The following is a 19,832-nucleotide window of genomic DNA, read 5'->3' on the forward strand; positions in this document are numbered from 1 at the left end:
GGAGTTGGGCGAGACCCACCCATTGTCATTCTAAACAGTCCTTTCTTCTCAAACTGCTTCTGTTTGCCATCCACTCTAGAACCTCCGCACTGATATTGTCATGGATGTTGGCTCAAGTTTGAATCCTGCCATTGATATTGGACAGGTAAGGCCCATGGGAGCCCAGAGTGGTGAACTAATGGGCCATTGATGTACTTCATCCCCCACTAGGGTCACCAGCCATAGGGCAGGTTGTTCAATTTAAAAAAAAAAAAATTTCCTTTGTAGTTGTAGATAGACAGCGAGCGTGCCTTTATTTTATTTTCTTATTTCTGTATGAGGTACTAAGGATCGAACCCAGTGCCTCACACGTGCTAGGTAAGCGCTCTGCCACTGAGCCCCAGCCCTAGCCCCTCAATCTTACTTTTAAGCAGGCCAGAAAATGGCTGCAGGGAGCTCCCCTAGAGTGGGACTTAGATTGATGATAACCCTTCCAGTTCTCAAGGCAGGAAATAAATGAATATGGATTAACCTGGAAAGGGTACTCCCACCCCAGGGAACAAGATGATGAATAACTAAACACAGGACACATATGTGCATGTGTGCACACACATAGAGATTGAGTTTGGGATTGATGTCCAGGGAGTAGGGTCTGAGGTTAGAAGAATCCTCCCTCCTCCTCACTTTTGCCCAAGACAGCATTTATCTTCCAGGAAGACAGAAAGGATGTAAGCAATGAGCGTGGGATGGGGGAGGGTCTCAGGGGTCAAAGACACGGGCACAACCAGGAGTTCAGGAATGACCCGAGGAATATCACTTTGGTAAAATAGAAGATTATTGTGCAAAAGAGTTTAGTAAAGCAACAGAAGAGAGAGGAAAGAACAGAGAGTTGAGATGTAGTGAGCATATGGTAGAAAATAAACATTGCATATCTCAAAAAGGGACACTTACTGAGGATACAGACATGTAGTCATTAGTCAATCTGTCACTCATTCATTGAGCAGTCGCCTGGGGAGCCCCTCCCAAGGGCAGGTACTGCATCAGGAACTGCAGAGCCAGAGATGGTTACCAGCTGGATCAGTCATGGTGGTACTGCAGGTCACCCTTCTGAACTGGGAGAGCAGACATGGCACCAGCGTAGTGTGTCAGGTGCCTTAGAAGGATCTGTAAGCCACAGCGGGGCATCTGCTCCCAGAGGACAGGTTCAACAAGACTGGAGGCGAATCTCAAAGAAACTACCATCTAAGAAATTCTTCCTGTGAGCTTATGTCTCAGTTTTGGGCCCCAATTTCCCCAGTGATGACATGGAAGGAACATCTCCATCTGCACAGTGGCAGGATTTAGCGGGAAATTCTGCCTACCCCATGTGACCCTTCTGGAATTGCTGACAAATTCTGACATTGACCTTCACATCTTTGCTCTGCTTAATCCAAAGGTCAGCTAGGTTATTGCAGGGTTGGGATAGGAACCAGGTAAATAATAGGAGAGTATTTTAGTTTCCATACAGTCTATAACACCGTGGGTCTTTGCATTCATTGCAGCTAGTGGTTCTGTCCTTGGGGAGGGAGAGGCAGGTAATGGTGGTCTTTGTCCATCTTGCAGGTGGAAGGGGCATTTGTTCAGGGTCTTGGCCTCTTCACCCTGGAGGAGTTGCACTACTCCCCTGAGGGCAGCCTACACACCCGTGGGCCTAGCACCTATAAGATCCCTGCGTTTGGAAGCATCCCCATTGAATTCAGAGTGTCCCTGCTCCGCGACTGCCCCAACAAGAAGGCCATCTATGCATCCAAGGTACTGTTGCTCTGGGTCTGTGCTGCCTTCCAGGTTGCACTCTGAAAGGCCACAGGTGATAATGAGGGGTTTTAGCTACCCACCTGGTGGGTCTGCAAGGGATTCTTCTTGCAGAAGGAAGAGGGCCTGACACTGGCTCTCGTGGGGACAGTAGAAGGCTGGGCAGTGCTGCCTGAGAAGCCGTAAAACAAGGTTGAAGTCACCACCTTATTACAGTCTGAGGCCAGCTCTATGGTAGACACAGAGGGATTCCTTAATCATATCCCGAAGAGCAAATCCCAGCCCACACCTGTATCCCAGGTGAGCATCCAGGGTGCTCATCCTCAGAGGTTTTATGGATGCAGCATCCCTGTGGTCCCATGGGAAGCAGCATATTGCCTGAGGCTGGGAGCAGTGTCTTTGAACTCACCCTTCCGTCTCCTTCAGTGACCCAGACCCAATCTTATGACTTGGTTAGCATGTATGGAGGAGTGTGAATAACTCTCCTCTACTTCTTCCTTGTCCCCAGTAAGTATGAAACAAGGTTTGAAAATTAATTTAGCAGGTCAGTGTAGTCCTAAATCTACAAAGGATGGCAATAATCACAATGAAGGAAAGTGACCAGTGAAATACCCATTTGCTCAGCTTACCCTTTACAGTGGGGCACAGTGGGGTTCTGGGGCACATCATGACTTTTCCCACTGGCTCCCACATTTTCCCATGCATCAGAGTCACCAGGGTTCATAATTAAAATGCACCTCTATGGAGCCCACCCCAAGAAGTTTTGATTTGGTAGGTCTGAGGAGTAGGTCTTGGAACACACTTTAAGTATCCCTAGTGATGCTGATAGAGATGTTCTCTGATCTATGTTCTGGGGGAAAATTAACCAACCTCTGTGAGAAAGTATTTTATTTCCTGCTTGCCATGCCCTACAATTTCCAGAAGATGCTGCAGGTTTAATTATGGTACCTGTAAGCTGATTCTCCTAGGCTAGCAACTTTGAAGAAAGGGTTAAAACTCATGTCAGCTTTTTGACTCAGTAAAATAAAATTATTTAATGTAACTTATGATGGCACATTATATTTACACGATGTCATCAGAGAAAATGACATAGTAAGAACCTACAGAGGAGTGCCCGTGAGGTCCAGACATTTACGAGCTTGTTCTCAGTCCCAGGTTAACTCTGACCACCCCTTCCTGTTGGATTTAGAGCTGCCCTGCTAGTGCTGGGTGGGGATTTGCTGGCGTTATCAGCTCCTGGTGTGGGCTTGCTGCTTGGTCTCCTGGGTCTGTGTGCAGGGGCAGCTGCTGATATCCTGCCCTGTGCTCTGGCCCTTCAGGCTGTTGGGGAGCCACCCCTCTTCCTGGCTGCTTCCATCTTCTTCGCCATCAAGGATGCTATACGCGCAGCTCGAGCTCAGCGCAGAGATTATAGTATGAAGCAACTCTTCCAGCTCGACAGCCCTGCGACCCCGGAGAAGATCCGCAATGCCTGCGTGGACCAGTTCACCACCCTGGTAGGATCCCTCTCAAATACTCGCTCCCTCCGGGGGAGGCTGGGGATAGACTGTTTCCACTCCAGGGGAAGGTTCTACAGAATGGAGAAACGCCCGGGTCTCTTGACTGGGCAGCCTTGGGTCAATGACTGCCTTTGCTGTGAACGGTGGGGTAGGCACTTGAATTTGCAAAGGAATAAGGACAAATCACTGTGAAGCTGCAGCTTATAGCTGGGCCTGCCTAGAGGTGGGAGGAATGTGTGGTATATTGCCATTCCTCACAGATTTCACCGTTTTCCATCTGGTTTCAGGTGAGAGATCCAAAAATACCAAATTTCTAGTATCAGTCACTCGTATTTGGGGACCCCTCTGATAAAGACACTGTGTGAGGCACTATGGAGATGAGGTGGAGGGGGAGAAGAAATAATAACTAGATTGGCTACATTTGTCTCCTGATTACTGTCTGCCATGCTGATACTGGGAACACGTAGGTGCCCTTGAGGACTTTGTAGCCTTTTGGGAAACCAGGTGATTGCTTTATGTGGTGATGTCCACCGTGGAGGGATATGTAGTAGAGGAATCCCATGGCCATCAGAACACTTTGAGAAGCCCCTCTGTGACACTTTTAGTGGACAATGTCTGGCAAAGGAAGAGCAGGCTAGACTACATCTTCCACGCTGGGCTCTCAGAAGCAGCCCACTGAGTTGCGCTGACGGCCGTTGTGCACACTGAGCTCCCAGCCGCCTTTGCAACCACGACCGCCACTGGGTTAGCAGAACCGGGTTCTGTCTGATACTCAAGCTGGGTTTCCTCCTTTTGAAATTTGATAGGCCTTTTGGGTTTAGCAATGAAGTGGTTACTCAGGGACCAGAAGTCTTCCGTGCCTGGGGAGAGGATAGGAGAGCCCTCAGAGTGGGCAAATCTGCCACCCCACACCTCTGCACTGAGGGTGAAGGAGACCTATGGGTCCCTGGTCAGGTTCCCTCAGGTCTGCATATAGCGTTAGCCATGAGATTAAAAACTGCACAGACCATGCGTGAGTCCCTAGGCAGTGAAGTCCCCACAACCTTTCCACAGCCCAGAACCCACCATGGCCCCCATTGCTGAGTTACCTGAATCCCATTTCCTTCATTACATGGCACTGAAAGGCTTCCAATAAGCTCTCACAAATTGCCAGGTTGGCTCTTTACAAACAATACGATGTGGAACTCAATCATTTCAAGAGGCCCTCTGAGGCCTCCAACCTAAAACCAAGATTCTTTTCTATGTCACAACACATCGGTGATTTAAAACCCTTGCATTGGATTTGTAGGAGCAGCTGATTCTGAGTCAGTTGTGCTGTTTAAGGATTGAGTGCCATGTGAGGAAGGACCACTTCTAAACTGGCCATTCCCGTATCCCCAGAGCCAAAGGGAACAGCTGCCACCTGGAAAGTGCTCAGTAAAAATAAATAAATGGCTAGGAACTCAAAGGGTCCTGCCCTGAGACTGTAAATGATGTCTGGTCTTAGAATGGGGACTGACCGGGTGGGAGGGGCGCCATCAGAAGACCCTGGCAATGAGAGCTCTTCATTCCTCCCTAGTGTGTCACTGGTGCACAGGAGAACTGTAAGCCCTGGTCCCTGAGGGTCTGAAGAGAAGCTCCCAGCCGAGTGTTCTAGTGCTACCGTGGAGCTTCTGGGAGCAGGAAGCACATACTACAAAACCCAGATCTATACAAGCTGGAAGACAAAGTCATGATTCAGCAGGATTCTCCATCTGGAAGAACAGGAATGCATTGGAAGATTTTGAAGAAATATGATTTGCAAACAATAATGATCAGATTTAGAACTATTGCGCCTACGAGGCAGATAGGCAGTCAAGGTCATTTCAAGTCTGTTGTAATCATGGATTTGGGATAGGTTTAGGAAATGTTTGTGCTATGTCCCCCCTCACTGGACAGCCTGTGTAACCTCAGGTGCTAATGGTGTCTGTCCCTCCAAGAGGATTCCCACAAACCTCCAGAAACTTAAACCAAAGTTGTTCTAAATCTGAGTGCCTTCCTCAGAAAGCCTCTCCTTCCAATCAGTGATCAATTTATAACCCCAGAACCGTACGCTTATTTTACAATGAAACAGTGAGGTGAGATTAAAACCTCTAACCACCTTTGGGTCACTGGAGAAAATAATAAAGAATGAAGCAAATTCAGGGTTAATTGTATCTAATTTTGTTAAGCTGCATAAAGTAAAATTACCCTACAATACTAAAATCCAACTGGCTCATTGATTGAGCACCCGCAATGTGCTAGATTCCTTCCCTTTGTGTATTTCAAAAAAGATCAAATTTAAGATCAGATTTTCATTTGAAGCCAGAGTAATTTTCACCTAGAAATGATGCTAATGAAGTCAATACTGGCCAGAGGAAAAGTTAGGAGGCCTGGGTTCTCATCCCGGCTCTGTCCCTGCCTGTGTGACCTTGGACTACCATTTCCCTCTTTCTATGCTTCATTTTACTGCAAAATGAAAGGATTGGATGGGAATAATCTCTGAGATCTTCTCCTGCTCTAAGTCTATAAATACATGACCTGAAAACTCCAGTTATATAAGGAACCTGCAGCTATCAAAGACTTGGCTCCTTTACTATGAAGCAATGTCTGGGCTGAATGAACTCTGCTTAGAATCCCTTAAGCTCTTGTGGTTGGTAAAGAACAGAAGAAAGACAAACATCCCCTTTTATTTCTCCAACAGGTGACTTCATTACAACAAAGTACTGGGTGGCCAATGAGACATTGTCATGTGCCTTCACTGTCTAAAATATCCAGGCTGCCAGACAAATCTGTGGTTCTGGCCATAGAAGGAGCATGATGGAAATTGTGCAGTTGAACCGGTGCTTGATGTCACTAATAAATGAAACTGTCAGCTGGTAGGCATGGGAGGAATGCTCATTAGCCATCATAATCACATCAGATGCTAGTATCTTCCACTTCTGAGCCAGCTTTCATTTCTAAAAAGCATAGTACTCACATGCACACACACACAATTTTTCTTTTCTTTTTTTTTTTTTTTCACAAAAGTCCCTTCTTCAAAGTATTCTAGATGTGCAATCTTTTACAGAGTGGTTAGGGCTGAAGAGTTCTAAACAGCAAGGTGGCACTTACAGTGAGATTCACAGGTCTGTCTGCTTCAGATGATTTTATAGAATGTTCTGGGGCAGGACCTGAGACATCACTGGTGAAGTTCTCAGAACTGAGCTGTGACTCAGAATTCCCATCTGTGCTTTGGTACCAAGGCAAAAGTAGAGCAGTCATGGAGTTCCAATGAACAAGCTTTGTGAGCTATGAATCTCTGACAATGTTGGAGGCATCGTCTTCCTCCGACACCTTGCCTTGCTCTGGGGTAAAGTGTCCAAAGCCTAGGGAGGGAGGTGCCTTGGTCTTTTTGGAGTTGCACACCTCATGCAGACAGCACTGCCTGCAGTACTACATTGTAACCTGCAGAGGGCGGTAGAAGATTGAGCATGAGCTGTAGTCTCCAGATGGCCCCGCAGCACCACGTCTGTAGTTAATTACTCAGGTAGTGTTTTAGGATCTCAGAGTAGATCAAATGTCCTCTAGGGTCGCTCAAAGAGCCAGATTTGAACCTGACTGGCTGGCAAAATCTCCTCAAAGGAGCTCTTTAAGAACATGGGTCATCCATGGGGGGCTGAGTTCCAGATGGAAGGTTAGCAGGGGGGAAGCAATTCTTATTTTCTGAGCATCTGCAACGTGCCAGGTGCCAAATTTAATGCTTCACCTTCAGGGTCTTATTTAATCCTCCCAGTGGCTCTAGGGGTAGGTAATCAAATCTGTGTAATCACATGAAGGAGAAGCCCTGCCCTTACCTGTACCCTTAAGTATAGGACTTCTCCTTCATGTGATTACATGGATTTGATTACCTACCCTAACTAACTAACTCAGGAACATTTACTCCTAGAAACCCACCACAAGCAGGGAGACCTGGGATACACTGGAAGTCGATGTGCCTATCAGAGGGACCCATGCCAGGCAGGATCATGGAGGCTGATGGAGGCACCAGAACAACTACCTGTTCCCTCACAGACAGAGTTAGGGTAGGCCACACTGGCAGGGAGATACTGTGACATTGCTGAACGATTGCCTGAGCAGCTGATGAACCTCATCCTCCTCCAGGACTGAGGTGGCTGGGAGGCCAGGATGGGGAGGCCGGGATGGAGGTCATAGGAGGAACCCTGGGCAAGGGATAAGCACAGAAATAGTCCTAGCTGGTTGATTTATGACTGGGAACATCCCTGAGCTGAAGATATTTTTATTTTTAGCTGAGAGGGAGCTTGGAAACAGTCTGCATGCTGCCTGTTTGGGATGTGGGGAAGGGCTATTCATAACCCAGCTTCCTTAAACTGGTGGGCCCAAGAGCACCCTGTGCCCCCTGGGCCTGCCCTTTTGTTTTATTTCTATCCTAAAGTGGGGGAGGACATGTCCCTAAGGCAGGAGACAGATCCTGTGACCATCTTGTCACCTGAAATAAAGCAGCCCATTCATTGAAGTGGAAATGCCAGGCACTGCCCAAAGGGAATCTGGCGTCATCTCTGTCCTTCAACTGCCCTGATCCCTGCAGCCCTGTACACGTCCCCAAACCAACCCAATATCCCAGAGCTGGAAGGACCTTGGGGACATCAAGCTCAATCCACTTGTTTTAGAGATAAGAAACATAAGCCCATAGAGGGTAACTGACTCATCTAGGGTCCCATGGTCCTTTAGTGGCAGAGCCAGGTTTACAAGGCCACCAAACTCTGGGTCTAGGTTTTTAAAGTGAAATCATGTATCCCCCAGAGGCTCTTTCTCTTATGCAACCTTTGGGTCGGGATGAGGCCAGTGGGGAGTGACAGAAATCTAGCTATGCTGGTAGAGATGGGGTATGGAGAGCTCAAGAGGAGCTCTGTGCGAAGAGGGACTTTTTGCCTTCTATGTCTCTATGCCTATGTTCCTGTGACAAGATGCTATGATGGGATTCTTCCCGAAGCCCACAGGCGGGGAACAAAATAGTAAGTGCAAAAACATCCCCTCATTCCAAAGTGAGGTGCTAAATCATCTATGCAAGGCTCGCAGAGTGGGTGACTGGGACCGATTTTGCCACCTTTAGCTCACCCACCCACCCCAGAGGAATGAAGTAGTAGAGTGTAAATTTGAGAGATTGGAAAGAGGTTTTCTTCCGAGTTAAAAAGCTGTAGATCTTCCCTGCCAACGAGGAGAGTGTGCGCATGCCTGTGTGTGTGTGTGTGTGCATGTGTGTGTGTGTGTGGTGGGGGGGACTGTTCCCCCTATTGAGTGGGGAAGGAGGAGCTTCGCATGGACCTCTCGGAGACCCAGCATGAGACAACTGCTTGGGAAGCTGTGGTTGGCTCAGACTGAGGCTTCAGGGCACCAGGAGGAGGGGACAAGAGCAAACTGCACTTCCAGCAGTGGTGGGGCAAGATGACCAGTGCAGCCATGCTGGATGGCGCCGCCCAGAGGAAGGGACCATCTGGTGCTCTTGGACCAAAATAGTGGAAGGTCAGCAGGTTCTGGCTCTGCCCTGAGGAGGACCCACACCCCTTCCCCTGCCACCTACGTCCCAGTCTCCCGTCTTCTCCTCGTCCTACACATCAGCACAGCAGAGCTCTCCACTGTGCCTTTGTGACCAGGAATGAGACCAAAGATCCCCTTCCTGATGGAGCCATAAATATTGGGAGGAGGGGCATGAAAGTGGGGTACCCAAGCTGCTCCCATTGTGCTGACATGCTCCTGCATCAGCCCTGGGAACTCAGAGCACATTTGAGAGTCTGAGTGACATGTGGCTTGCTCCCCTCTCCTCCCGCCTCTGTCTCCACCCCATCGTGGTAGGTACCTCCCCATGTTCAGGCAATCATCCTGATCCAAAGCTGTCAACGAGGGTTGAACTGGTCCAGGCACGAGCTGTGTTCATTTTCCCAGTAGGCAGGGTATTTTTGGGGTCCTCCTGATGCAGACTTCCGTAGGAGGCACTACCTTTTCTTGCTTCCCATCTAGGCCTAACTAAGCACCTGTCCCATGGCATCCCTTAGCCCACTCTTGGGTGTTAGGAACTGAGTATACCCGTATGAACTGCCTGAACTTCTCTTTTTCCCTCTTCTCTCTTGGGCAAGTTTGCTAGCTCCTTTGAAGCTCATTCTTCTCATCTGTAAAATGGACATGGATGATCAACAGCCTTTCTGGGCAATTGTGAAGATTGAAAAAGTAAAGGAGGATAAAAGGCCCTTTATAGAGAGCAGAGCTATGGCTTTCAGGCCTTTGACCATGTCTTCCAGGGGGAAGACACCAGGAAATCACCAGTAGGCTTTCCAAAACTCAGGTGGAAGGGAAGATGCAGGAAGAGTCAAACCTGCAATGGTAGTGAGGTTTGGGGGGATGGAGAACAGGCAGTGCACAGATGACTGTGGTCCAAAGCAAGGTAAGACCAGTTCACATCATTATGTTTTGGCACAAATAACACAAATGATTGATTGTGTGTCTCAGCTTTCCACCCTGATGTGATTTTCCCAGCATGGTGACCTGAACAGGAGGGCTGACTCTCAGCTCCCTGCAGCCCTGTGGCACAGATGTGATTGGGGAAATGCCCACCAGCCTCACCCAGCTGTATTCACAAGCTTTTATCCCCAGCTTGCAATTCTATTTATCGTGTATATTAACTTACATCTTAGGCTCAGCTGCCCGAGAACTGTCAACCTTGAATCATCAAAAACATTGAGATATCCTACTTCTGCATTATGTTTGTTGATGTTGTCAGTATTCATCATCAATTAGCCATTCCTTTCTACATTTGAAAATATTCCTAGGGTTCATATTTCAGTTCCTAATTGTCACAGCAATTCGTTTTATCAAGCAATAATTATCCACACAGGTAGTGAGCCTCTCTTCCAACAAATACTTAGCACTGACTATACATGACATGCTGTGTTATGCTCTGAAAGGAAAATAAAGATGAACCAGTCTTATATATTGCCCTGAATAGCATACAGTCTAATAAGAGAAGTGTCTTGTGTACAGAACTAGCCCAAAGGCCATGTGGGCCATGGCAATGACTCCAGAGACTCAGGGATAGAGGACTTGGTAAATTCAGAGGAAGGCTCACCCTTGATGGAGGAATCTAAAGAAGTTTCTTGGAAATGGCATTTGTACAAATGCTGAAGGATGGCATATATCTTTGTCAGCATTGTGTTAGTACAATGAAATACCTGAGGCAATTAATTGTATAAAGATAAATGGTTTATTTAGCTCAGAGTTTTGGAAGGTCAAGTCAAAGACTGTGCCTAGTCTTGGTATGGGCCTCTGTTGGAGGCAGCACATCATGGGTGGAACACATGTCAGAGCAAGTGCTCCCATCTCCAGACAGGAAGCAGAGAGAGAAGACCAGCAGGGTCCCCCAATATCCTTAAGGGTATGACCACAGTGACCAAAGGGCCTCCCACCAGGCCTTGCTTCCTAAATGTCTACTACCTCAAAAAACTGCCACTCTAGAGACCAAACTTTTATATAGGGACTTTTGGAGGACATTCACCAAAATCACAACAGTGTATGAGTTTTCTTTTGCTGCTGTAACAAGTTACCACACACTTAACATATTAAAACAACGTCTATTTATTTTCCTACAGTTCTGTAGGTCAGAAGCATGGGTAGAGAGTTGTTCTCCTAGGAGTTTCACAAAGTCAAGATCAAGGTGTTGGTGGCTGTGATGCTTTCTGGAGGGTCTGGGGATGAATCTGCTCCTAAGCCCACTCAAGTGCTGCCCAGATTCAGTTCCTCACTTCCTTACTGACTGTCAGCTGCGGGCTGCCCACTGTCCTCATGCTTCCTGCGTATGCCTCTCCAGTAATGGGGCAAGTCCCTGTCATGCTCCAAATCTCTCTGAGTGTTTCTGCCACATCTCTTCCGAGTGCAGCTGGAGAAAGCTCTGTACTTTACAGACTCATGTCATTAAATTGGGTTCACCTAGATGATTCAGGCTCCTCTCCCTATTTTAAGGTCTGTAACCTTAATTACGTTTGCACAATCCTCTTTGCTTTGCAATGTAACATATTTATAAAATCCAGGGATTAGGGCATGGACATCTCTGAATAGTCACTTTCATGCCTACTACAGAATTTACATTTGCTGAGCCAGGCTGGCGGGCAGAGGGAGGAGAAAGAAATCATGGAGGCCAGAAACCACAGGTTAGGAGCAGTGAGATCAGCTGTCTTTCCTTGGAGTGCAAGCCAGCTCTTGCAAACAGTGAGTCCAAGGCAGGGCGAGCCTAAGGTGGCCACAAACTCCTGACCCAAGTCGTGTGGGGCGTTCAATTACACTTTTGCCAGTTCGGCAAAACCGAGATTGTTATTGTAGTATTTCTACACTTCTGTGCGTCCTCAAGATGGGGTGTGGAGCTGGGATCCTTTAATAAATAACTTTTTGTTAATATTATATATCCCTTGCACAGAGTACTAGCGAATCAGAAGAATGTAACAATGACCCAAAATCCCAACACTCAAAACCACTTTTAACACTTTGGTGTTTTGTGAGAGGCCCTTCAAACTTGACAGTGTTCCCCCGGCTCTGGTCTGTTAATATTCTTCCTCGATGTTATCTTTAATGGCTACATAACTTTCTGTTGCGTGGGTGGCATCACAGTTTATCTAACCAAGGCTCCCCATGTTGACATTTTTGGCCTGTTCCCAAGTTGTCTTACTATCATGAACATAACAAGGGTTGTTTTCATGGACATGTTAAACAGGATGTCATCGGATCTGCAGCAATGCAGAGAAGAGCCGGTGTAGACACAGCTGGTAAGGTGACTGGCCCCTTTCCCAGTTTCCTCATGGGGGGGCCTTGGCAGAACCACCTGGTATTGTTTTGTCCTTAACTTGATCCAGCTGCACTGAGGACTCCAGGTGGGGCCCTTTGGTGTACAAAGAAAAGGTGCAGGTGCTGAGGCTGCAACACGGGGAGGCTCCTGGGAGGAGGAGGCGGCAGGGAGCACCTGCAGTAAAGTACCCTGGAGGGCAGGAGTGGGAGGCCCCAGGTGCGTGGGGCTAGCAGTCTCCTGAGCCTTGTTGACAGGAGTCACCAGGGAGACAGGCTGGAGCTTGCTGGGACCCCCTCTGGGAAGTTTCTTTTGGAAGAAAAGAAAGCAGCAAGTGGCCTGTTGCTTGAAAGAACGAAGCCTGCTTCCTGCTCCAGCAAGGGCGGTGGCGAGATGAGTGCTGCTCGGTCACCAGATCCTCCTGCTGCCAGTCACCTGAACAAACTGCAGTGCCTAACTCTAAACTTCTCCCTCAGCGGTTTCCCCTGGGGGACGGGGCTGTTTGGAAAGGGCATAAGGCATCTTCCTGGGCAATGAAAGCATTCTGTATGTTGACTGGGTTATGCATCCATCAAAACTCCTCGAGACGGTGCGGTTAAGAGCGGTGCATTTATTTCATTACATGTAGATGATCCTCAATTTAAAACTACGTGTTCTAGACCTGCAAACCAAGAGCTTGATGTGTTAACATTAACAGAAATGAAGGAAGACAGAGTGAGAACGGAAGAAAGGTCTAAGAGGGGCTGTCCAAGGGCGGGGCTGCCGCGTGGGCTCATGCAGGGAGGGGTCCCGGAAGTGAGCGGTGGCCACTGCATCTTCAGACCCTCAACCTTCTCATCCATTGAGAAGCCCCAGTCGCAGGTCTGGACAGTGTGGAGGGTTAAGGTCTCTGTGTAGGGGTCCAGCATGGCGCCTGACGAGCCGCAGAGAGTTGGTGTGCGGTAGCCACTCTGGATCCCACAGAAACTTTCCTGGGGAGATCGGCAGCCAGTGTTGTGCTGCTTATATGCTCTGTGGTTTCCCCTGTGGGGAGGTGGTAAGTCAAGGGGCCTCTGGGAAGAGGAAAGAAGATATGGACTGGGGATGCTGCCAACTGCTTACTGGGGAGGGCCGGAGAAACCTCTTGGTGCCACCCAGCTGTGCCTGTCCAGGGGGCGCCTGAGGGCAGCTAAGTGGAGAACTCAGTGGGGGCCAAGGAAGGGACCCCTGAGGAATTGGCATTTCTGACCCAAGGGCATGAGCCTAGAGTACAAGCGAAGATGTCTTTTTCTTCCCAAGACAATTAAAGGGAGGAGTCACAACAGCTCTATACTTGGAACTGACCCAGGCTGCTGGAACCTCTCTGCAGGTCTCCTCCATCCCCCGCTCTACCTCACAGCTTCACACAGAGAATGCACCTGATTAACACCATACAGTATCAATCTTAAGCAAATTTTGGAGAAATTATATAAGCATGCATCTGCTTTAGCTCTGGGGTTATTTATATTTGCCCAGCAAGCTGCATGTCTTAAATCTAGTTATTGGGAATGTGTAGGCTATAATTTGTGTTGATGTCAATCTGCATCCTTACACTCTACAGGACTCACTATATCACCCAGAGCAAAGCAAATCCATAGTAACGAACAGACCATATGTTACCATTCAATTTCAAGAAAACCAGTAGTCATGTGAAATTATTATAAATAACAGTGATGGACCTCTGATTAGAGTGAGCCCTTTTTGCAAAAGGGGACTTGCAGTGACTTTTGGGGTCGTGTGCTTCATAGATGTCTGCAGGACAGCCTGGTACTGCATGGCTGCCTTCTCTTCCCGTAGGTAGGTTGGGGTTCACTGTAAACCTGACTAAATTTCCATGATACATGTTAGGCAACTTTCTATCACTGGGACAGAATACTGACATAGTCAACTTGAAGGAAAAGTTTAATTTTGGCTCATGGTTTTAATCCAGAGAAGCTTGGCCCTGTCACTTTGGGCCACTGGTAGCACAGTACATCATGGTAGGACTGTGTGGCTGAGGAGGTCTGTTCATACAGGGCAGCCAGGAAGCAAAAGAAAGAGAAGGAGGGGCCAGGGTCCCAATATCTTCTCTAAGGGCACACCCCCAGTGACCTCCCAATAGTCCCCATCTCTTAAACCACTACCTACCTACAGTGCTGCTGACCGGGGACCAAGCCTCTAAGGCAATGGCCTTTGGAAGACATTTTCAGATGCAAACTATAACTTGTGACTTGATGAGTTCCAAATAATAACTTTGATACTCACTGGATAGGATTTGGTAAATGACCTTTTAATATAAAAATAAAGAAGGACCAGTGAATGTCTTATCAGAAGAATCTTCCAGGTATTCCATGGGGATAAATATTATACCCTGAGAAGCACTGATGAGAGCAACAGAATCACCTGAGCTGGTTATTAAAAATGAAATGTCCAGGATAGCCTTGCAGAGAATCTGTATTTTCAACAAACCCTGGAGGCAGTGCTGGTGCAGAGAGTCCACAGATTCAAACTGATGGAAACTGCCCAACGAGAAAGGGGCGCACGCTACGGCAGGTGCTGTGTGCACCTGCTATTCTGAGTATTTCCAGAACTGGAGTTGCTCGTATGAGCTCTGGGTGGGGAGGCAGTTCAGGATGACTTAAGTAGCCAGAGAAAGGGAAGATGGCCAAGAAGGGCCCAGACAGGATGGGGAAATTTTGGGTTTGACTTTTCAGCCATGGCAACTTAAAAAGGACTAAAGACGTCTTAGAGGGTGATGTGCCTGGGAATGAGGGACTTAGCAGTCAGGGCCAGAGAAGCAGTGGACAAGGAAGGGGACCATGGAGAAAGATACAAGGACACAGGAGAGGTGAGGAAGAGAAAGAAATGCACATACATGTGGCACCAAGGACGTGACGCATGTCATCCCACACACTCCTCTCAGCTGCACACTGAGAGAGGCAAGAGCATTTCCTCTTTACACCAGAGGAAGTAGTGGCTCCAGAGGTCAAATATCAAAGGCTAAAGATAAGTGTGGAGGTGAGCATTTCATCCCAGGGCCCAGGGCTCCTGAGCTCACTTCTCACTGTGCATTTCTTAAGGCAAGTAAACAACGTTCAACTGTCCATCTGTCTCTGTGTTCATTCGCTGTGTCGTCCATTCACCCCAAGGATGAGCTTCTACTAGGTGCCACACAAGGAGACGGGGTTGGGGATTGATGGGTGAACAAAAGATGCCATGCTAGACCTTATTATTAAACACATACATTAAACAATTACACCCAAAACTATCTCTTTACAAACAGTTGTAAGTACTGAACAGGGAAATAGCAGACTCTGTGAGAAAGCAAGCAGGGAATCTTAATTTAGCCTGGAGGGTCAGGAAAGGCCTCTGTGGGAATGTGATATTTAAACTGAGACTTGAAGAATGGGTAGGAAGGAGGGGAAGAATGTTCTGGAACTGTGTTGACCAAAAGAACTTTCTGTGGTGATGGAAATATTCTGTATTTTCCTGTCGAACATGATAATCACTGGCACATATGACTATTGAGTGCTTGAAATGTGTCTAATGTGACTGAAGAGTTGAATTTTTAAGTAATTTTAGTTAATTTAAATGTACATGTTTAAAAAGTCACATACAGCTAGTGACCACTGTATTGGACAGCACAGCTCCAGAACAAATGGAAAAGAGATTGGCAGCTTCCAGAAGGCTAAACTGCAGGGGGACAAGGTGGAGAATGAGGAAGGTTGAGGGCTGGAGGGAGCAGGCCCAGTGTGCAAGAGCAGGCTGAGTGTGCAAGAGCAGGCTGAGTGTGCAGGAGCAGGCTGAGTGTGCAGGAGCAGGCTGAGTGTGCAGGAGCAGGCCCAGTGTGCAAGAGCAGGCTGAGTGTGCAGGGAGCAGCCCCAGTGTGCAAGAGCAGGCTGAGTGTGCAAGAGCAGGCTGAGTGTGCAGGAGCAGGCTGAGTGTGCAGGAGCAGGCCCAGTGTGCAAGAGCAGGCTGAGTGTGCGGGGAGCAGGCTGAGTGTGCAGGGAGCAGGCTGAGTGTGCAGGGAGCAGGCCTGATTTTGCAGGGATCAGGCCTGAGTGTGCAGGGAGCAGGCCCAGTGTGCAAGAGCAGGCTGAGTATGCAGGAGAAGCCTGAGTGTTCAGGAGCAGGCTGAGTGTGCAGGGAGCCAGGCTGAGTGTGTAGGAGCAGGTTGAGTGTGCAGGAGCAGACTGAGTGTGCAGAGATCAGGCTGAGAGTGCAGGGAGCAGGCTGAGTGTGCAGGCACTTGTAAGCCGCCTAAGGGATTTTCAATTTTACTGCAATGGGGAAGTTGTTGAAGTTTTTTTTTTTTTTTTTTTTTGACTCATGAGAGTAATTTTTATTATGATAAGTCAATAAAAATTTAGGTATAACTTCACAAATACCCAGGAGTTAAAAAATACATGGTTAATTAAACCATGGAGTTACAGATGAAGCCATTGAGACTTTGTTGGAAGAAAGTAGTCTTTGTTAAAAATTACAGTCTATAATTTTCATATGTCCTGGAATTTCTGCTCATTTGTCTTAATGCCACTGAATCAAGTAAGGAAATAATTAGCACTATAATAAACATACATGCTGAAGCTTCTTTGAATAACAGCTAATTATTTTACATATTATAAGTTTATTTTTGAATTATATATTATTAGGAAAAATATTTAACCCAGAGATTGATTTTTTTCAAGTAAAAATGACTTTCAGTATACTTGAAAAACCACAATGGAAATAAACATAAAATAAGATATAAAAACACACATTTTAATGCTTACCCAGCCAAAATATATAAACTGAATTAAATTAGTTAGTTACTCAAATTTAACTTTCACGACACAAAACCTTAGTACTTTGCAAAATGCCAGACTTTCACCAATTGCTCTCTCTTCTTTTTATTGGTACCCAATAATTATACATGATCGTTTCATTTATTATGCCTGTGGAAGAGTTTTGAGAGGAGAAATTTCATCATTTTTGCTTTAAAATCACTCTGCACTGTGGCAAAAGGATCTTAGGGCTGAGCATGGTGGTGCATACCTATAATCCCAGTGATTAAGGAGCCTGAGGCAGGAGGATAACAAGTTCAAGGCCAGCCTTGGCAATTTATTGAGACCCTGCCTCAAAATAAAATACGAAGGGCTGGGAGTGTGGCTCAGTGGTAGAGTGCTTGCTTAGCACGTGTGAGGCTCTGTGTTCCATCTCTAGTACTATAAGCAAAAGGATCCTAGTGGGCTAAAGTTGGAGGAGAGAAACCAAGGAGGAAACATTGTCACTTCCTAGGCAAGAGATAATGGTGGCTTAGACCAGGGTGGAAACTGGGGAAATGCAGAGACATGGATGGATATGCATTAATTATAACTTTCAGATAGAGTTTACAGAGCAGTTTTAAAGAGGCCGAACCCAGAAGCTTGGGCCCGTGTTGTCTAATATGGTAGCCTTCAGCCCCTGTGGATACTTGAATTTAAATTAGTTAAACTGGATGATATTTCAAAATGTTGCTAGGTTGCACTGGTCACATTTCTTGTGCTCAAAAGCCACTTGAAGCTGCTGGCTGCCATTATTGGACAGAGTAGCTTTTAGTGAACATTCCCCTCAAGGCAGAAACTTCTATAGGATAGTGCTGAAGTCATTGGGAAATGTATTTAAAGATGGATCAAGAAGAGATCAAAGCGGCCATCGAGTCCAACACCTCACTTAGAAGCAATGTGCCAGAGGACATAGTGAAGGCTGCTAGAGGTGACAACCTCTTCCACCTGCAAACTTTTGAAGCATCTTGGAGGCAACAATAGTTTTCCGGAGGACTTTTCTTATGGAGAGAAAGGTTCCCTCCACACCCCCAAGCTATCATCCAAGTGAGGAGGGTGTGAGCAGAGGTGAAGGTCACAAAGATGGGGTAATGACTATTTGTTAGCTCAACCGAGGAGCTGCTAGCAGTGACTAAGTAAGGAAAGGCTCCTGGAAGTCTCAGGCCTGGTTCTGACTCAGGCCATTTAATAATGCATGGCAGCCTGAAGAAGGAAGGGTGAGACCTAAACAACAAAAACACAGCCACCATTATCCTGTCCAGCTTCTGCGGCCTGCCTCTGGAGACTCAGAGAAGCTGCTCTCAGTTCCTCCTACAGAAAAGAAATGCGCTGCACAGGGAGCCTTGCTCAGTCTCTCCAAAGAAATACTGGCAATGAGATCCAAAGTAATACTGCAGGCTCACCCTTGACTCTCCGGCTACACCCCAGGTGGCCCTGTTGTCTCCAGGGAAGCACAAAGAAGAAGAAAAAGAAAAACCAAAAAGCCTCCTGGTGACCTGGTAATTCTGGAAACAATGAAAAGCGTTCACAGATGTTAGTGAAGAGAGGAAAAAAGCCGTGCTTTTGCCTCTGAGCTTCTGGTCATGGGCAAGGCTGAGCTCCCGATGTGTGGGTGGTGGCCGGGAAGGGAGGCAGGCTGTGGAGCAGGCCTGGGAAGGGAGGAAGGCACAGTGGGAGGAGGGCCTGTGTCCAGGGATACATGACTCCCGAGGGCCCTGGTTTGCTGAACCTGGGACAAACTTCGCTAAGTGACATTGGGTTTATCTCTGTGTGCCCTCCCCTGGCTCAGGCAGGACTGTAGGACTCAGGGTCAGAGGCCTACAGGAGATCACCTGATTCCACCTCAAGGGTAGCATTGTTACCTTGACCATATTCCAGCATTTCTGGTTTTCCTGGACTTTCCTGGAGTGTGGACACATGACCCATGACTGTTAAATCCCAGGTGCCATATCCCTGGTTTAGTACGAGTTTCCATCTTTCATGTGCATTGTCACCACTCTTGAGTAGGATAACCAGGATGGCCGCGTTGGTTGAGTAGCACAGTGTGCTCGGCTCAGCGCCAAGTGCTTTATGCCAGGCACAGTGACACACACCTGTGATCTCAGTGACGCAGGAGGCTGAGGCAGGAAGATCACAGGCTCCAGGCCAGCCTGGACAACCTAGCGAGAGATAACTGTCTCAAAAAGAAAAGAAACAGGGCTGTCAGCAAAGGGTGACAGGTGAAGCACAAGGATCCTGAGGGTGGTGAACTGTTCTGGGTGATGTTACAGTGGCAGGCATGTGTCCGGATGCCTTGTCGAAACCCATGGAGTAACAGCTCCAACAGTGGGCCCAGGGCAGACCAGGGACATTGGCTGATGATGAAGTGTCAACATGGGTTCATGGATTACATCAGTGGTACCGTATCAACCAATCTAATAAATCCCTTTTATAATCATACTTCTGGTTGGTTCTATTCCTCTAGAGAACTCTGACTAAGACAGAAATTGGTACTGACAGTGGGGTCCAGAACAGGAGAAGGCTCTGTGACAGGTCCAGGCTGCTGGTGCAGGCTGCTCTACCACTTGGGCCATATGACCTGGCAGACCCAATGGTACTTGAAGTATCAGTGACAGGTAGAGATGCTGTCTGGAGCCTTTGGCAGGCCCCCACAGAGGAGGCCATTGGGATTTTGGAGCAAGGCCCTGCCAACCTCTTCAGACAACTACTTTCCCTTTGAAAAACAGTTCTTGGCCTGCTACTGGGCCTTCGTGGGAACAGAACACTTGACCGTGGGCCACCAGGTTACTATGTGACATGAGCTGCCCATCATGAACTGGGTGTTATCTGCCCACCAAGCCATAGAGTTGGACTTGCACAACAGCACTCCATCATCAAGTGGAAGTGGTAAATCCATGATTGGGCATGGGCAAGACCTGGAGGTACAAGTAAATTGCTTGAAGA

The 19,832-nt window shown here is 47.5% G+C and overlaps 1 protein-coding gene across 1 annotated transcript in view; it reads left to right on the forward strand.

Moving 5' to 3' along the window:
• Positions 1 to 6,101, forward strand: part of Xdh (xanthine dehydrogenase) — a 64,150-nt gene extending 58,049 nt beyond the window's left edge. Inside the window, exons 33-36 of the mRNA XM_047522902.1 lie at positions 80 to 145; positions 1,582 to 1,770; positions 3,090 to 3,266; positions 4,828 to 6,101. Coding sequence (XP_047378858.1) covers positions 80 to 145; positions 1,582 to 1,770; positions 3,090 to 3,266; positions 4,828 to 4,878 — 483 coding nt within the window. The 3' untranslated portion in view covers positions 4,879 to 6,101. The remainder of the gene's footprint in view (positions 1 to 79; positions 146 to 1,581; positions 1,771 to 3,089; positions 3,267 to 4,827) is intronic.
• The last annotated feature ends 13,731 nt before the right edge of the window (positions 6,102 to 19,832 follow it).

The sequence above is a fragment of the Sciurus carolinensis genome, chromosome 13 (genome assembly GCF_902686445.1).
Source record: "Sciurus carolinensis chromosome 13, mSciCar1.2, whole genome shotgun sequence".
Classification (NCBI taxonomy): Eukaryota; Metazoa; Chordata; class Mammalia; order Rodentia; family Sciuridae; genus Sciurus; species Sciurus carolinensis.